Here is a 17801-nt window from a genome sequence, read left to right on the forward strand (position 1 = left end):
GCTGTGCTGTACTGTGCTGTAACTGTGTTGAGCTGTGCTGTACTGTGCTGTAGCTGTGCTGTAGCTGTAGCTGTAGGTGAGCTGTACTGTGCTGTAGCTGTGCTGTGCTGTAGTTGTGCTGTAGCTGTAGCTGTAGGTGAGCTGTACTGTGCTGTAGCTGTGCTGTGCTGTGTCTCCTTACCGCTGCCTCTCTCTGGCCTCCCTCAGTTCCGGCACAAGGTGCGCTTTGAGGGCATGGAGCTGCCCCCGTCCCGCTCCTCCTCCACCAGCGACTGCAAGTCCCTGTGCCTGCCGCCGCTGGACACGCCCGAGGCCCCGCCCACCCCGGACAGCGTGGACGCCGGCTCCGAGGCGTCCTGGAGGCCCACGTCCTGCAGCCCCTGCAGCCTGGGGGAGGGGCCGGGCCTGGGGCCGGTGGGCGGGGCCGCCTGGCGGGAGAGGGCGGAGGCGGACGCCACGCTCCGGCGGCTGCTGCCGGCCTTCGACTCGCTGCTGCTGCAGCTGGACCGGGTGACGCAGGCCACCGAGGAGCTGTACCGCGCCGAGTGCCGGCTGGAGCGGGCCCAGCGCCGCCGCCGCCGCCACCGCCGGAAGCGCGGCCACAGGGACCCTGCGGGACGGAGGCACCACGGCAACAAGGGCGCCCACGGGACGCGGCTGCCGGAGGCCACGCCCCCCAGCGACCCCGCCCCGGACCCCGCCCCTGGTCCGGCCCCCGACCCCACCCCTGCCCCTAACCCCACCCCCGCCCCTGCCCCTGCCCCTAACCCCGCCCCCCGGCAGCGCGAGTGGGACGGCCCCCGCGAGGCCGAGCCCATCCCCTCCAGCCTCTTCCGCCACCCGGCGCACACCACCACCATCCCCACCCGAAAACGCAAGCCCCCGCCCCTGAAGAACAAAGTGCACCCCAACACGGACGTGCACGTCTCCGGGCACCCCAAGCCCTGAGGCCGGCCGGGGGCCAGCGTCGCGGGGAACCCAAGGCCGCGGAAACGAGGAGGAGGAGCGCCGAGAAGGAGGCGGGCTCTCGGGCGAGGGGTCGGAGAACGCCCGCCCCCCCTCCCCCCCCCGAAAAATCACTCAAGGAAGACGAGACGGCGGCGGCAGCGGGTCCTGCCGCCGGGCGCTCGTCAGGAACATTCCGGAAGGTAGAGAGAAGATACTGTTCCTAATCACGGCCTTTACACAAAGGACCCAGGAAGGCACCTCAGGCCTAGTCAACACTAAGCAGCTGGCCTAATTACGAACACTTGGCCACCAGTGAGTGCACTGGTGTCTCATGGGATGTGGTAGCAAGGTGCAGGACGCCAGCTTCACAACCCAACCCCCCTCAACCCCCACCCCCCACCCCCGCCCCCCCGCACCCTTGTGACCCTGGAGGTCCAGGGTGATTGACAAAGCATTCATTGTGCTTACAAAAAACACACAAAAAAACAATGAGAAAGAAAAAAGAACTTACAAGGAGAGACTCGTTGTGTGTACAGCTATCGGCATTGCTTTAAGATGTACCAGTTTTATATTTGATTGTTATTGTTTTTGCTGTCGTTTTCAATGAGCTAAGGAAGCTGTTGTCAGGTCGCAAATATGTTGTAGTAACAGTGTGTTCAGAAGCAGAGATATGTCAAATCACACAAGCCATACCTTCACACTCATGCACACACACACGCATATAAACACATGCTGAGACTCTAAATCTAGCAGAGTGCTTTGCTTCGTCTCATGATTGCATTATGCTCTGGTCTTTCGATGCTTGCCTCCCAGAGGCAAGACAAGAACAAACATAACCTCCCGGGACTGCACTGCAGATAGGGAGAAAGAAAAATTGTGAGAGCAAGTGAGAGAGACAGAGAGAAAGAGAGAGAGGTGGAGGTCTTTGTCAGGCTAATAAGGGGTTACACATAATGCTAAGCCTTTCAGGAGAACACCATGCTAGGGAAGGCTGACATCAGTCACCTGGGGGTTAGCAAGATTACAGCTGTTTCCCAGATCTCGCCAGCTTCCATCCCTCTCCACAGACCTCCAGCTAAGGCTCTCTCCCAGTGCCACAGCACCATAGAAGAAGTTTTTTTTTTTTTTAAACACACACACAACCTGACCAGTAGGGTAGAACAAATGAAAAAAAAAAAAAAACGAGGGTACATCATTTTTTTGTTTCTTTCATTTGCTTCAAAGATGGTTCTGAATCTAATTTAAAAGCACTTTTAGTAATATATAAAGAGTAATAAGCTTAGTGTGGTTACCGTCTGGTGTGGCCATGCGCTTACATTTTCCAAGTAGAGTTGCCAAAGCTTGCATAATCATTTTACAGCCAGAGTGGTCTTAAGTTAAAAGTTGTCTTTTGTACCTAGCACTTTATTTGTATGTAAAGCTGTTATATGATGCCATATTTAACTCGAAATGTTTTTGTTTTTTTTGTGTTGATTTTTATTTTCAAACAGCTAAAAAGAATTATCCTCATTGAGTATTATACATGAAGTGCTTCAGGATATTGTGCCATTATCGTTGTAAATCGCGTGACGTTTATGTTTGGTTTTTTTCTGCCCTTAGCAGAACTATGTTTGAACTCTGCAGAACTCCCACAGGCATTATGGGTACTCTCACCTTGTCTCAGGGATCCAACCCTAACCCCCTCCCTCAACCGTCATTTCATTGCATTTCTGGCCAACGGAGGACATTTACGCGGCGTCAGGGTGGAACTGGAAGAGGCGTGCCCTTCACTCCCCTCTGATGTCTCAGCCCAGCCGCAGTTCAGTAACCGCCTGAATCCCTGAATGTGCAGGACAGTGCTGGGCCAGCTTTTACAGGACGTCCTCACACAGAGAGGCGTTCCTTAAACTCGGCTGCCCGGCTGTACCTGCCCAACCCCGACCCAAACCGTTACCTAACCCCCAACCCAAAACCGTTACCCAACCCCGACCCAAACCCCAGCCCAAACTGTTACCCAACCTTCAACCCAAACCGTTAGCCAACCCCCAACCCAAAACCGTTACCCAAACCCCCTCCCCGTGCCAGATCACAGCACGACCATCAGTCCCTCAGCATCACTAAAGCAAAGTCTTTTTTTAAAGCTTATTTTCCTTTACTATTACATCTTAAGTTAAAAAATTTGTAGTCAATGTATATTTGTACATATTGATGGACCCCGTTGTAAATATTTCTTTCCTTACATTGGCTATAAGGTCACAGCACTGACTAAAGTTGTTTTAGTTGTACTCCACGGACTGACCAGACTTCAGTATTTTCAAACGCGGAAAAGACTTTCCACACCAAGGTTCCCAGCGGAGATGGAGTTTATGAGCTAACCGTTATCAGCGCACGCACGTGCGACATTCCCCACCCGCGATGTCACCCAAAGAAACGTCCGTGTTTGGCCAGCAATGACATAAATCGCTACGTTTTCTTCTTTAATCGTATGGTACGCGATTACTTTTTAGTTGCAGCGACAAGCAACCAGAGATGAGAAGGTTTTGGGATGTTTTGTATGTGCAGTTTCGTGACGAAAGTAGGAAGCGAGCTTTTTTTTATTTTTTATAGTGGAATTTAAAAAAAGATGTTTTAAGCAGTATTAAGGAAATTAACGGGTCTCTGAAGAGTCCAGACGGATGGTACAAACAGCACATTGAGCTGACTGTAAAGAAGGCGAAAATGCCGTTTCTTAGTGTCGCGTTAAGTCCTCAAATAAATCAGGGAGTTAAAAAAAAAAAAAGTAGAATAAGATGAAGGCTTACAGACAGCCAACACAACATTGTGCCAAAGCCAACTTGCATGATGAGGAATTGCTTTTTTTTTTTTGTTGTTGTATTTTTAAGCAAGTCTTATTATGGCAAAGCTGTTATATGCATTCAAGTTATGTTTTTTGTGTCTTGTTGCGTTTTTTTTTGTTTTGTTTTTTTTTGGTTTTTTGTATTCTACCTTACGTGTAGCACTTCACCTGCTTTGCACTTGACAAAGTCAAATAAAGAGTTTGACAGCTACGTCCCAGGTATCGGCACTGCGTAACCACTGCCTTTCTGTAAACGCACCTCCGCCATCTTCACTGTCATTCTGCAGGAACCCTCCTATCCAAAACAGCACGCAACGGGAGAGGATATAACCACCACAGTGTCACACCTTGCCCGCCCGCGTTACACATTACACATGCGGCACCTCTGAAATGAAACTCAACGCAGCGCTGGTTTTATTCACTGGATGTTTTATTTCACACGTACGCACACACCTGCACACACGCAGACGCTTAGTGTTTATTCTAATCTCTCCTACCCTCCCACCACCCCACCCCCCCTCATCTCACAGTTAATTTCAGTCATTCTCAGCTGGGAGTCACTCTTTACCCAGCTAATACAGACCATTTTCACAGTGTTGCTGCGATGGTAGTGGCAACGGTTATAACATTGACCAAAAAAAAACATTCCAGCAACATTGTGAGAACGTTTAGCGTTAGCCGGTCGGAGTACTCCACAGCTGGGTCTTCGTCAGCAGCATACACATCACCTGTACGACCCCTACCCCCCCCAAAAAAAAAACATCGACTTGCTATAAGTATCGCTGCAGTCAGGTTATCATATAAAATCATTTCATTGACTTCTTTTGTTAAACCGAGGAGCACTCTCCCAAATGCTAAGCTGCCCCATAATTTCTTGTTCCTGTCATCAGGCATTAGGGGGAAAAAAGATTAATGCAAATTGTACCAGAATCCGTCACAATGCGGGTTGGTCACAGTCGTTTCACTTAATACATTTCATTTTTCATTTTGCATTCTGGAAACGATCAGAGAGACAGATCCAGCTACAGGCTAGCGACAGCTGCACATGAGAACGCTCTGGAGCTGATGAAAGGGGGGGGGGGGGAGCAGGAGGAGTGGTAATTTGTGGCGTAATTCCTTGTGAAATGACAGATGATGTTCATTTAGTCTGTGGGCGCTAATTCGGGAACCGATTTTTTTATTTTTTTATTTTTTTAACTCCACTGTCCCCCCCGCCCTCTCGCGCAACCACTATAAGTGCTTCTCACATGCGACGGCCAGGCTAAGCTCCGTCCCTGTGAAGAGAGAGAGAGAGCGAGAGAGCCAGCGCCGCTCTGTGTCTATCAGCCTGCGGTACTGAACTGCGCTCCTCGCGCTAACGCGAGCCGCGGCTAACGAGCTGCCGCTAACGAGCTGGGAGAACTGTGAATAGACCAGGGATAAGTGCTCCAATTAACAGTGTAGCATACACTTCATTACAGTAAAAACAGCACTGAGGTACAGTGCAATGCAGAGGGCAGGAGAGTGGCGGAGGGAGGAGGGACACCAGTGTGACAGGTGTGTGTGTGTGTGTGTGTGTATGCTAATGAGAAACACTTAAGCGGAGAGAAAATTGGCAAATGTGGAAATGAAGAAGAAAAAACGGTCAAGGGTGATTAACCGAGCATTAAAAAAAACAAGAAGAAGTTTGGTAACTCAGACTGGGGGAGGGGCATGGGAAGCCACACCCCCCCTACCTCCTACCACTCCCGGCCCCCATAATAATAAGCTCCGAAGCCCGCTGACAAAACGCCCTCTCGGCGAATCGGGAGCGAGGCCGTCAGACAAAGTCAGTGAAGTCGTCCACAGTGGAGACGAGCCTCTTCCGCTGGCCCGAGTCGGGGTTGGACATACCGCCGCCCTGCTGGTAGGGGGTCTTGCTCTGCCCTGGGCCGTGGCCCTGGGTGAGGGAGATCCCGGGCGTGGGGCGGGACTGCACCTCTTCCTGAGCCTGGATGTGTGTGGGGTGGGGAGTGGGGGGTTGGGGGTTGGGGGGGAAGGAGAGAAAGATTTACATTTACGTACAGAGGAGAAACAGGGAGAGAAAGGGATTGAGGAAAGGACGGGAGAACGGTAGCGGGGAGGAGAAGGCTGGTGCGCTTAAGGCATGGGGCTGTGTAGAGGCCCAGGGGCCGCTCTCTTACCCGGGTTCGAATCCTCTTGATGTGCCGCAGCCTGGCCAGCCACTTGGAGGCGTAGGCATCGGAGGGATTGGATCTGTTCTGGTGCACGAGTGACGCCATCTGAGAGACAGAGAGAGAGAGGGACAGAGAGAGGGAGGGGGAGGGAGAGAGAGAGAGAGAGACAGGGAGGAGAGAGGCAGAGATGGGGGAGAGAGAGAGAGAATGGGAGAGAGGGATAGGGAGATAGAGAAGGAGAGAGGGAGAGAAAGAGAGTGGGGGAACAGGGAGCGAGAGAAAAGAAAGACAGCGAGAGAGAGAGCAGAGGAAGGTAAAGCAATGCTGGGTGTTCCACAGGATGCTGAGGGTGGTTTTGAATAAATTCCCAGTAAATCATATTTCCTGTCACTATCCTCCCCCCTCACTCGCTGTGAGAACTGCCCCCCCCCCCTTCCCAGCGGTGGTTTCATAACCTGTTCACACACACACACACACACACACACACGCGTGCACGCACGCACACACACGTATACACACACACACAGTGTAGCCTGGGGGGGTTCACATGGGCTGCAGATGATGGCCGTCTCCAAAGACGGAAAAATTCATGATCTCTTTGGGGATTCAGTGTGCGCCAAGCTGCAGTACGCAGAGAGATGGTGTAGGCCTGTGTGTGTGTGTGTGTGTGTGCGCATGCGTGTGTGTGTGTGCGTGCACACGTGTGTGCGAGTATGTCTGTGTAATTCATTCCTGAAAACAAGACAGAGGAGAGAGAGGACAAGGGGAGGATCGGGGGAAGAGAGGGATGGTGAGAAAGAGAGAGAGAGAGAGAGAGAGAGGGCGGGTCGGAGCCCCACTCACGTTGGCGTGTAGTGCCATTTGCCGCACGAGCAGGGGAAGGTTCCGGTCCGAAACGATCTTGGCCACGCTGGTGTCCACGAGCCCCTCCAGGTCTGAGACACAGGAAAAGAAGGTTCTGGAACTGCCCCTGAACTTAGTGGCACCGCTGCAGCAGTCCTCATGGGCACCGAGCAGGAAGCCGACCCACGGCTGTTTCCCCCCTTTATATATCACTATGGTATGACACCAGGAATTCTGCAGAGCTGACCACACTGTATTTGCATAGAGTGAATAGTAGCAACGGAAGGGCGGTGGGGGGGGGGGGGCAGACTCACCTTTGCGGCACTGCAGAGTGACCAGGTTGCTCTGGTAGTCCAGCGGTTTGATCACCACCTCCACAAAATTAAACTGACCCTATGGGGTGGGTGGGGGCGGGGGGGTGGGGAAAAAGTCAGAGGGTATACAATGAGCAAGATTGCAGCACACACACACACACACACTCTCTCACAGACACACACACACGCACAGACACACACTCACACAGGGTCTCTAACTCAAACCACAGTTATGCCTCGCAGTGCTACCTCGGTAGAGTAATGGGGATGATGTAAGTCTTTCACGCATCATCACTTTTTACTTCACTGACCAGCTCCTGAGAATCGGGGCTTCTTTGTAGATGGAACAATGGGTGGAGAAATCCTTTTGTAGACACACCACTTTTTTAAAAAATGACCGTGAAAAACTGATTTTTTCACAGTACTGTGAACATATTGCACGGATATACACTGGTGAAGGCTAGAGGAAGTGACTGCAGGTCACCGATGACTGGAGATTAGAGGGGTTCATGTAGAGGCTGGTAATATAGCCCCTTTTATTGCTATTTTACATATTTGTGTATTTTACTGTTTATCTACTCATTTATCTTTCTGTAAGGCACATCGTGTACAAAATGTGCTATATAAATAAAGTTTATTGTTATTAAGCTTATTTTTCGTACATGTCTCCACACTGACAGCACCTTCACAGGTAATGTTACGGCAGCTGGGCTGACACACTCCGGGGCGGTAAATGTAAAAGGCGCCGTAAGTGACTTTAAAAAAAAAAAAAATGGTGGCAATTTTTCTCAGGGACAAGCATTCCAAAAAATTCCCAGGCTTGGCAGGAGGAAGGTGTTCACAGGGAATTCTGAGGATCGTGGGAACCCGGCACGATACGTGCGCTACGTCAGGAAAGTGCGACAAGTCACTGGGCTCACACGATTCTTTAGAGCGAAGGGTGGGAGAGTGTGTGTGTGTGTGTGTGTGGGAGAGTGTGTGTGTGCGCGTGCGATTGTGCATGTCAATGTGCATGAGGGACAGAGTTTACGCGTTCAGTTTCAATGCCTTTAAATTCGGCGTATGCATGCCTGTACATTTGACTTTGTGTGAGAATGTGTTTGTGGGACTATGACTGTTTGGAGTATTTGGGGAGGCTACATTCTCATAATTGTTTGTAGGAATGCGTGTGTGTGTGTGTGTGTGTGTGTGTGTGTGCGCGTATGTGTGTGTATGTGTGTGTGTGTGTTGTGTGTGTGTGTGTGTGTGCGACTGTGTAGTGTGTGTGTGTGTGTGTGTGTGTGTGTGTGTGTGCGCGTATGTGTGTGTATGTGTGTGTGCGCACACGTGTGTGTATGCACGTTCTCCACCATTCCCTGGCTGACCTTGATGGTGCCCAGTTTGTACTCGTCCCCGGAGCCGTTGTAGACCACGACGACGAAGTCGTTGCCGATGTGCCTCTTCTTGTTGCAGCAGCCCTTGTCCGACTCGCGGTTGGGCATCAGAGTGGCGATGTGGAAAATGGCTGCGGGGAGAAAATGAGCTCGCTTCAGCCAAGCCTGCCTGCCAGGAGCTCTAATAGGATTTCACCAGCGGAGCCGCCAGACTACATGCTACATTAAAGATTGGGCTGCGGGGAGGGGGGGGGGGGGGTGAGATAAGAGGATAAGAGAGGCTGACCACCCCCCCACCCCACCCCACCCCACCCTCATAACAAAGCCTAACCAAGCTGGCCGGAATCCACAGCAACAGATTTTTATCCTGTCTGGTGCGCTGGGCGGGTAAAGATTCGCGGTAAAGCTTCCGCTCCCGCCGCGCGTTAGCCGCCCCCACAACAGAGGCCGCTACCCCTAAGCCGCTAAGCACCCGACGGCAACGCTCAGCTCCGCCCCCTGGCAACGGCGCCACTCATTGCCAAGCCCGCTGTAGTACTGCCGTTGAGGGTTCCCAATCAAGATTTACATTTTGCACATCTTTTCAATTAAATTTAAAGGATAAATGCAGGATTTTCAAGGATTAACTTGAACTGCTGCAGCAGCCAAATTTGCATGAATTTCGGACACGCCGAAAACTAATTCTGAGAGGAAATCATTCTTGAGCTAGATGGCTTGTTAACAATTTCAGCACACATTGCCAGGCTCAACGGTAAATCACATTGCCCAAATTGCCTTTTGTTTCTTTTTTTAGGACTGAGCAAATTTTTAATGACTTTTCAAAGAGAGTGAAAGATTGAAGGGCAGTGAGGAACAGCACCTCAGCAAAACTCAACTTTCAGCCACCGGTCCTGACAACTGAGGTGATAATGCCTCACTCTGCCTCTGTCTTGTAGCACAACCTCCCCTGCCCTGTAGCCCAAAATCCCCTGTCCTGTAGCTACAACCTTCCTCTGTCCTACGGATCACACTTCCTGGTCCGGTAGCTAGCTCTCTGTGTCCCTTTAGCAAGAATTCCACTGTCCTGTCCACCATGTCCTGTAGCTAGCTGCCCATTGCCCTGTAGCTAGCCCTCCTTCTTGCTATAGCTTGACCTCCCCCTTGTCTACTAGGAAGCTCACCACTCACCACTCACCACCATAAGGGGAGACATAGCTCAGGAGGTAAGACGATGCTGGCAGTCGAGGTTGCGTTCAACCCCCTGGGCTGTCAGTGTCCTTGAGCAGCACTAACCACCCTAACTGCTCTGGCGAATAGAGCATCAATGTAAGCGTTGGAAAGCTATATAATGCTCATTCATTCACTGTCTTGACTAGCTCCATTGCCTGTAGCTACCTCCCCTTGTCCTCCAGTAGCTCTCTATGTCTGTACTGCTCTGCCTGTCTGTAGCTAGCCCTCCCCCTTGTCTTCCAGGTAGCTCTCCATTGTCCTGTGACTAGCTGTTCATCGTCCTGGAGCTAGTGCTATGTTTCCCTGTAGCTTATGCTTCATCGTCTTGTAGCTCTCCCCCCCCCCACCTCTCTCACCTTGCATGATGTCATCATGCCAGCAGTAGGTGAACTCCCCGTCGTCCCCATACTGGTCCAGCCCCCCCAGGAAGATCTGGTCGGGGTCGCAGTCCTTCAGGTGGATGAGCTTCCCCAGGCCGGTCAGAAACTGGGCGTACCGGTTCGAGCCGTACTCATTGGACAGGATCGACACTTCATTGTTCACCTGCACGCAACAGCGCATTCGCGTCAATGACCTCACTGAGCGAAAACGCTCAGCCGGAGCACGTTTCTGAACAGGGCTCAATGAGCACCGGCGCACACACAAACAAAACACGGCCCTTTTCACCAAAGAGTCATTTATTAAGCAACCGATCAACTGCAGCTTTCTGGAGACCAAGGCCCATACTCATAAAGAATTTTACAGAGTTACAGAGCTGGTCTAGGATCAGGTTCTCCCTGCCCAGATCCTGACCCCATCGACTATGAGCTAAAAGGCTTAACTGATCCTGGATCAGCACTCAGAGGCACTCTCTGAAAACGGGCCCTGAACTCAGATAAAAAGCGGGAACTGAGACTCAGGTGCCTTACCTGTCCCGTGCCCACGAACACCACGCCTATCTTGTGAGTGTCGTAAGGAGGCATCTGATCCAGGACTTTCACGGCCCTGTCAATCAACTGTCGGGAGAAAGAAGGCAACGGTGAGGCTCCTCCCTCCACAACAATCATCCAATGAGCTCCTTATATTCAGAGGACGAAAGGCTTGCTGAAAAGCCGCCGTGCTGGCGGGCCAGGAAACTAACGCCGCCAGAAATGGGCATTAGTCGCGTGGCAGTCTCGCTGCAACAGAAAGCCTCACCTGGGACTTGGGCAGCAGCAGCGGTTTGTTGGCTTCGTTGCCGAAGAAAGGAGAGTGGTAGAGCTGCAGAAAGACGAAGCTGGGGGAAGAGAGGAAGACCACGGATGCATCAAACACAGCGTGTAAGCGGTACGTCATTTCCCATAACGGTGTGCGCGTTGAACAGCTTTATGTTGAACTAAGCGTTGAACTGAGCATGCCGAGCCAAGGTTTCTAGCCAAACAACGTGTTCGATGCAGGATTCCCGAGCCTAAGGTTTGCGGGTTCAAATTCTGGAAGGGGAGAAGCTTGTGTAATACTCATCAGGGTGCACAACCTGGACAACTTCCAAATACACTGTATAGACGGATTATTAGTAAAAACATAGCCAGGTAAGTTTACCTGGACAGTTCTCAAATAAAACAATATTAAACAATTGCATTCATCATGGCTAAAATCCAGGGATTTGATGCACAGAGAGCCATGGGAATTGTAGTTCTCACAGTTTGGTTTTGCAGTCATCGGTGGAGAAAAGACTAGATCCCACGAGCCTGTATTTCACTGGCACCACATGGAGCCCGTTCTTCGTGGATCCCGTCACACAGTTCATAAATACTCATTTTCTCCAAATGTTATCTCTTAATTCTTTAACTGAGTGAATCATTAATAAAGCAATATTCAAATGCTGAAAAGTTCCTGACACGAAATGTGCCATTAATCTCTTCTTCCATAAAAGAGGCTTTAAAAATCCCCGCTTGGACAAACAGCACCCAGGGCTGCGATCTGATTAATGCAAACGTCTGCTTCGCCAGGTTATTAACTTCTCGGTTCCAGGTCTCTGGACTGCTGAAGATGAATGTCGACATGCACACGGACGCAAAACAACTCAAATGACGCGCTTCCGAAACACGCGGCTTGTTGCTGAATTAATGACCGGGCATCCTCTTCCCAACCGCACGGCTTTCACTAGCGGCAGGGCTACGGCCGCATACCATAACTGCCTTGACCTCGCAGACGCCCCTCAACAACCGCTTCAATTTACTGACCCACTGCTGCTCGCGTTCAGCGATGTACTGACCCACCCCTGCTCGCGCACAGAGATGTACTGACCCACCCCTGCTCGCGCACAGAGATGTACTGACCCACCCTTGCTCGCACACAGAGATGTACTGACCCACCCTTGCTCGCGTACAGCGATGTACTGACCCACCCCTGCTCGCGTACAGAGATGTACTGACCCACCCCTGCTCGCGTACAGCGATGTACTGACCCACCCTTGCACGCGCACAGCGATGTACTGACCCACCCCTGCTCGCACACAGAGATGTACTGACCCACCCTTGCTCGCGCACAGCGCTATACGAGAATGAGAATGAATGCATGTTCTCCACCAGGAATAGAAGGGTGGGGGGAAAAAGAAAGAAAGGAAACTACTACGGCAAACTAATTGATTCCTTTGTATCAGAGAGCGGCATCTGACTGCTCCAGCTGAATTTTGCGATGGGTGCCTGACCAGATCGAGGAAAATGCAACTTTTCATCCAGCTTCCCCCCCAAATCATTCACTCATTTAGAATCTAAAATCGAGAGAGAGAGAGGGAAGACCACCCCAAGCACTGTATAATCAGAAGGCGCGAACTTTCCCTGCATTATTTATACGCACAGCGGGTGGCCTTTACGCAATGTGGGCCTGGGGCCATTACTTATCGCACATTCAGTTCCAGAAGTTTCCGTGAGCGAAAGTTTCAGGCTCTGGTTCAATGAGAACGGCAGAGAAAGGCAGAGCTGGGTTTGAAGCCCAAAACCTTCTGCACACCATTAGTGAGGCACAGGAAACAGCAAACGCTGCACTATACTGTAAACATGCCGGCTTACTGCTCTGAAAATATTATTGCGGCTAATACATTCCACAGCCACACATCGCAGTATCTGAAAGCGGCAACAGTGCAGACATTTGCCCATATGTTGTAATAGGTTGACATATTTTTTTTAATGTAATTTCAGTGCGTAAGGGGCGTGGCCTCGCGGCAGCGTCACACACCTGGGGCTGAGGCCGGACGTCTTCTCCGAGTTGGAGGTGACGCTGCGGTTGTGGTAGGAGTCGCGCTCCATCTTCCTCTCGCGCCGGGAGGGGGCGGAGACGGAGATGGTGTGGCCCCGGGGTCGGTGGCCGCTGGGGGAGAGGGGGCTGGCCTGGGGGGCGGGGAACTCCAGCTTCATCCTGGAGGCGGAGGCCGCTGCCGCCGACACGGTTCCTCCTGCTGCTGCTCCTCCTCCTGCTGCTCCTCCGCCTCCTGCGGCCCCCACCGGGGCTCCCTCCGCCTGGCCGTTCACCGGCCCGCCCGCGCCCTCCTCTTCCGCCGGCGCCTTGCTCTCGGGGGCCCTGCCGGCCCCCCACCCCTCTGTGGGCCCCAGAGCGGGTCCCGAAGCAGATCCCAGAGCGGGTCCCTGAGTGGAACCCGGAGCGGACGCCAGGGCAGAACCCGGGGCGGAACCCGGGGCGGAACCCGGGGCGGAACCCGGGGTGGAACCCGGGGCCTGGGCAAAGCCCTCCTGCAGGGTCTGCAGCTCGGGGGACGAGCTGGACTTGTTGAGGGTCTGGCTGGGCTGGAAGGCCAGCTCGGGGTCCTGGGAGCCGGGCGTGGGGAGGGCCGGCGGGGCGGGGTCGATCGGGATGGCCCCCTCGCTCACCTCCTCCAGCGTGGACTTGTCCTCCTCCTGGCTGGAGCTGGAGGAGGACTGCTGACCAATCAGAGAGAGACGCACAGAGAGGGTCCTTAAAAATGCAAATAGGTAAACCTGAATAAATCTCAAACGCTGTTGATACAACCTGTTACTGTTGATTTGAGTTTTATGTTAATTATTGCTTATTGGCAAAACCATGGCTGCGTGCGACCATGTCAATCCAGATTTAAACTTGAGCAACGGACCAGGCAGTGAGAGAGAGAGAGAGACAGAGCGAGAAAGAGAGACATGGAGGAAAAGACAATAAGCTGGAGGATATCTAAGCTTGCAGTATATAGTGCAGAATACCCAGAAAAATGTTTTGATTTCACTGCCCCCAAATCCGCCCCCTCCCTGGACTCACCCTGCTGTAGGGGGTCTGGGGGGTCTTGCTGATGGTGTCGGTGCTGATGAAAATGGGCTCGGACGGCATGGCCTCGAACTCCTCGCTCTCGGGGGACTCCGAGGGGGACTCCACCCCTCCGCCCCGGGCGCCCTCCTCCAGTACCACCACCGAGTCTGCAGGGGGCGACAGAGAGGCCAGGGGCCCGGCTGAAAGGCAGCAACACGCAGCCCTCACCCAAGCCAGGACCAGCTGGATAAGGGGGCGTGGCCAGGATACACACACAAGCCCGCGCACACACACACACACATACATACACACACACACGCAGACACAACAACCACACGCACACGCACACACACAAACACAACAAACACAACAAACATACACATACACACACATACAACAAACACACACAACCACACACACACACGCCCTGAATGTCTCACCAAGTTTGGAGTTTGGCCGAGAAATCCTGATTTTAAAAAAAGACTTATGAAATCTGGAAGCTATAGATTTTTCAGCACTACGTATTCTCCACATCTGGGATCCGGTGGTCATCATAAATTGATTTAAGTGTTTTGGTTTTGCCGATACACAGACATACACGTGCTACCTTGACTGGGGTCAATTCCACATTTCCGTTCGGGAAACTGACTGAAATTCTAATTCTAATTCATGAACAGGACAATACCCAGCATGTTCTACGGGAATTCTTTTCTCCTTACTGACGTCATTGCAGCTACATTCCTGAACAGACTGGATCAAAAGTGAAGGGACCCTAAGTCCATACAGAACACATATACACACCATACGCATTTACCGGTACACAAACATGGATGCCATCTGTGCTCCGCTTACTGTGCGCACACCACTGTGCCTGGTGCTGTGTACCACGCCTTTGCACAGGAGGATCAGACACACCTGAGAAAGCGGTCACACTGGTGCACCAAACACCCTTCCAAACCACGAAGACATAGACACAGGCACACATACGCACGCATGCATGTACGCATGCACTCACATATATACGCATGCACACACAGGCACGCACAAACATCACACCCACGCACGCACACAGTCATGCACGCGCAAACACGCATGTATGCGTGCACACGTAAACGCGCATATATGCGCACACAGTCATGCACACGCAAACACACATGTATGCACTCACACAGTCATGCACACGCAAACACGCATGTATGCGTGCACACTGTTGAGATCAGCCCTTAACGCACGGAATATTAAGAGACAAACAGAAGATCGAATCAGCGCACACGCACGCACACACACACACACACACATACATACATACATACACACACCCACCCCGCATGCCAGTCACACACGCACACACACACCCTGCATGCCAGTCACACACGCACACACACACCCCGCATGCCAGTCACACACCGCATGCGAGTCACACACGCACACACACACACACACCCCGCATGCCAGTCACACACGCCACATGCCAGTCACACACCCCGCATGCCAGTCACACACGCAGCTCACGCCAGCGGCCGCGAAACCATCATTGGCGTTTCGCTTTTCCGCATCGCCAGAACACGCGTCGTATCCTCATGCAGCTACTGTGTGTGTGTGTGTGTGTGTGTGTGTGTGTGTGTGTCAAAGGCCAGACCGTACCACAAGCGCTAGAGGGGTGGGGGGGACGGGATAAATTACAAACCTGCTTTGGGGGGGGGTGGGGGGGGGGGCTCACGGCAGGCAGATGGAGGCTTGGGGGGATTTATTCCATTCCATCACTTTGTGGAGGCTTTTTTTCTTTTTTTTACTTCAATGTATGTTTCAGTGGCGCAGATAGCTTAGCTCCACATTCAATTTCAATAGAAATAAGAAAAAAATGCAAATCATACATGCAATAGATAAGCAGACCGGCAATTTTTTTTTTAAATTTATTACTTGGGTCAGGTCTGGGCTTGGACCATGTGGAAACATGCAACGTTAAATTTCTCAGAGCCAGGGGTGGGTTAGGGGAAAATCAGGAGTCGTCAAGAATCATGAACAATCTTGAGTTTGGACGGTTCACTGTTTTATTGATTCTCTTGATTAAGATTGTTTATTATTGGGTTTTTTTTTTTGGCTTGCTTGCTTGCTGCTCTCTCTCTCTCTTTCTAGGCCAGAATAGCTGGATCCATTGGTTAATAGAACACAGAAGGGCATATTACACGGGCATACCTGCCCAGGATATACTCCTGTACAGCCTGGCGGGCGGGGCGGACAGGCAGAGAGAGGAGAGAGACGCCACTGCGAAAGGAAACCAGGCCAGATAGAACACATCAAAACTTAAAATAAAAATAAATGAACAACAGCATGGAGGGTGAGGGAGACGGGACGAGCGAGCAGCAGGGCGATTGGGCCACGGGTCTCCTGAGAGGCGTGACGTATGCGCACGTACACGTATGAAACACATATGAAACACGTATGCATAGACATACACACACACACACGCGCGCTATGCATGTACGTGGGGGATGCTAACGGGCTCTGCGGCGAGGAGATTCAGCTCGGCAGGCAGAAGCACACGACGGCCGGTCCTCTGGCGCCCCCTAGTGAGCGCCGCGCATCGGCTCGGGGAAATCAATTCACGAGTTCGCTTCGAGCGGTTCTGGAAGCCCGGCGGGAGGAGACGGCTTCATCCGACGGCCGAGCATGCTGGGACCACGCTGTCGGTCATCGGCGCCAGCGAACCCGCCCCAGAAACCGCGAACAGCCGCCTTTTTCAGGGCCGCGGTAAAGGGCTGCCATTTAGACACCTCGCTGTGAAAAATCTCTCTCTCACCAATGACAGTGCAAAACAACAAATCCCATAAGAAGGGCCTGCCAAGAATACAGTCAGCCGGAAAATGGAAGAGGACGCCTCTCGTCTGTATGATCTTGGGGGGGTAAATGCAAGTCTGACAGCCTTTCGTCTTATTTTCTCATTTCCGGTGATTGACACCCCAGATGAGTTATCTGAAGGGCGCGAGGCAGCTTCTGCAGTATTTTAATAACTGAAGGTGTAAAATCGATGGACCAGAGAAGCAGCAAAAAAAAAAAAGACATTCATTTTTTTTTTTACATGAGGAAGATAATCTCGACGAGAGTGCAGGTTAAACCCCAGACGCGGGCCCTCGAAGGGGGCGGGGCTCTGAGGTCTGCAGACGGACAGGCCTTGCGGCAGCAGGTGGGGCGGCGCGAGCACGCACACGCGTGTGTGGGGGGACGGGCGACGGACGCGGCGGCCTTACCTGTGTTGGACCGCTGGATGAGGGAGGGCTTGTGGCCCTGGGGGGCGGCGGGGCCCCCAGGGGCCCTCGGCTCCTTCACCCTCTCCATGGCCATGAGCACGCTGGAGAGCTCCTGCAGGGGCATGCTGTCCAGCTCCGAGGAGAAGGGGCTGGGCGGGTTCTCCAGGCACATCAGCCAGCTGGTGTTACCTGCAGCGACAGCCAGGGGGAGCCAGTGAGACTTGCTGCCGGTTATCCACAGATCAGGGGTGCGCAGAGGGCCGACCCGTTTCGGGATTTTGTGTTGACTCTTAATGATTTAATTACCTCAGTCATACGCTGGTCTGACATCTGCATCAGCACCAGCTACAGCTGCAGACTGCAGGAGCATCCCTAAAGATTTTACTGAGCTCAAGGACAGGAGAGAGCGAGTCAGCGTAGTTCATAGGGCTGTCAGTAAACTAAAAACTTGTAAACAGTAAACTTGGTTGAAACAAAGACCAGCACGCGGACTAGCCCTCCCGGACCGGAGTTGTGCACACCTGGGACAGACTCAGTGGAATCAGAATCATGAGCCACTGCAGGGGCTGGGCTTACAGCGCCTCCTCTGGTGGATCACGGCACTGCAATCGGCCATCCGCTGCTAAACCATCGGGAGGATGGCGTAGCCGCGTCGGGCCGCTCCA

At 52.4% G+C, this 17801-nt stretch overlaps 2 protein-coding genes across 10 annotated transcripts in view; one reads left to right on the plus strand and one right to left on the minus strand.

Moving 5' to 3' along the window:
* Positions 1–3974, plus strand: part of pkd1a (polycystic kidney disease 1a) — a 105681-nt gene extending 101707 nt beyond the window's left edge. Inside the window, exon 47 of the mRNA XM_064323416.1 lies at positions 208–3974. Coding sequence (XP_064179486.1) covers positions 208–948 — 741 coding nt within the window. The 3' untranslated portion in view covers positions 949–3974. The remainder of the gene's footprint in view (positions 1–207) is intronic.
* Positions 3975–4969: 995 nt separating this feature from the next.
* The window catches only part of tsc2 (TSC complex subunit 2), a 38883-nt gene continuing 26051 nt past the window's right edge, over positions 4970–17801 (minus strand). For 4 of the 9 annotated variants that reach the window (XM_064323575.1, XM_064323572.1, XM_064323570.1 and 1 more), the window contains 12 exons: positions 17137–17325; positions 16085–16153; positions 13901–14055; positions 12854–13554; positions 10835–10913; positions 10567–10653; positions 10015–10201; positions 8441–8580; positions 7077–7155; positions 6763–6854; positions 5926–6024; positions 4970–5732 (listed from right to left, as the gene is read on the minus strand). In XM_064323575.1, coding sequence (XP_064179645.1) covers positions 5562–5732; positions 5926–6024; positions 6763–6854; positions 7077–7155; positions 8441–8580; positions 10015–10201; positions 10567–10653; positions 10835–10913; positions 12854–13554; positions 13901–14055; positions 16085–16153; positions 17137–17325 — 2048 coding nt within the window. In that variant the 3' untranslated portion in view covers positions 4970–5561. The remainder of the gene's footprint in view (positions 5733–5925; positions 6025–6762; positions 6855–7076; positions 7156–8440; positions 8581–10014; positions 10202–10566; positions 10654–10834; positions 10914–12853; positions 13555–13900; positions 14056–16084; positions 16154–17136; positions 17326–17801) is intronic. The other 5 variants (XM_064323571.1, XM_064323569.1, XM_064323576.1 and 2 more) reach the window with 3 other exon arrangements.

Source organism: Anguilla rostrata, chromosome 2 (genome assembly GCF_018555375.3).
Source record: "Anguilla rostrata isolate EN2019 chromosome 2, ASM1855537v3, whole genome shotgun sequence".
Classification (NCBI taxonomy): Eukaryota; Metazoa; Chordata; class Actinopteri; order Anguilliformes; family Anguillidae; genus Anguilla; species Anguilla rostrata.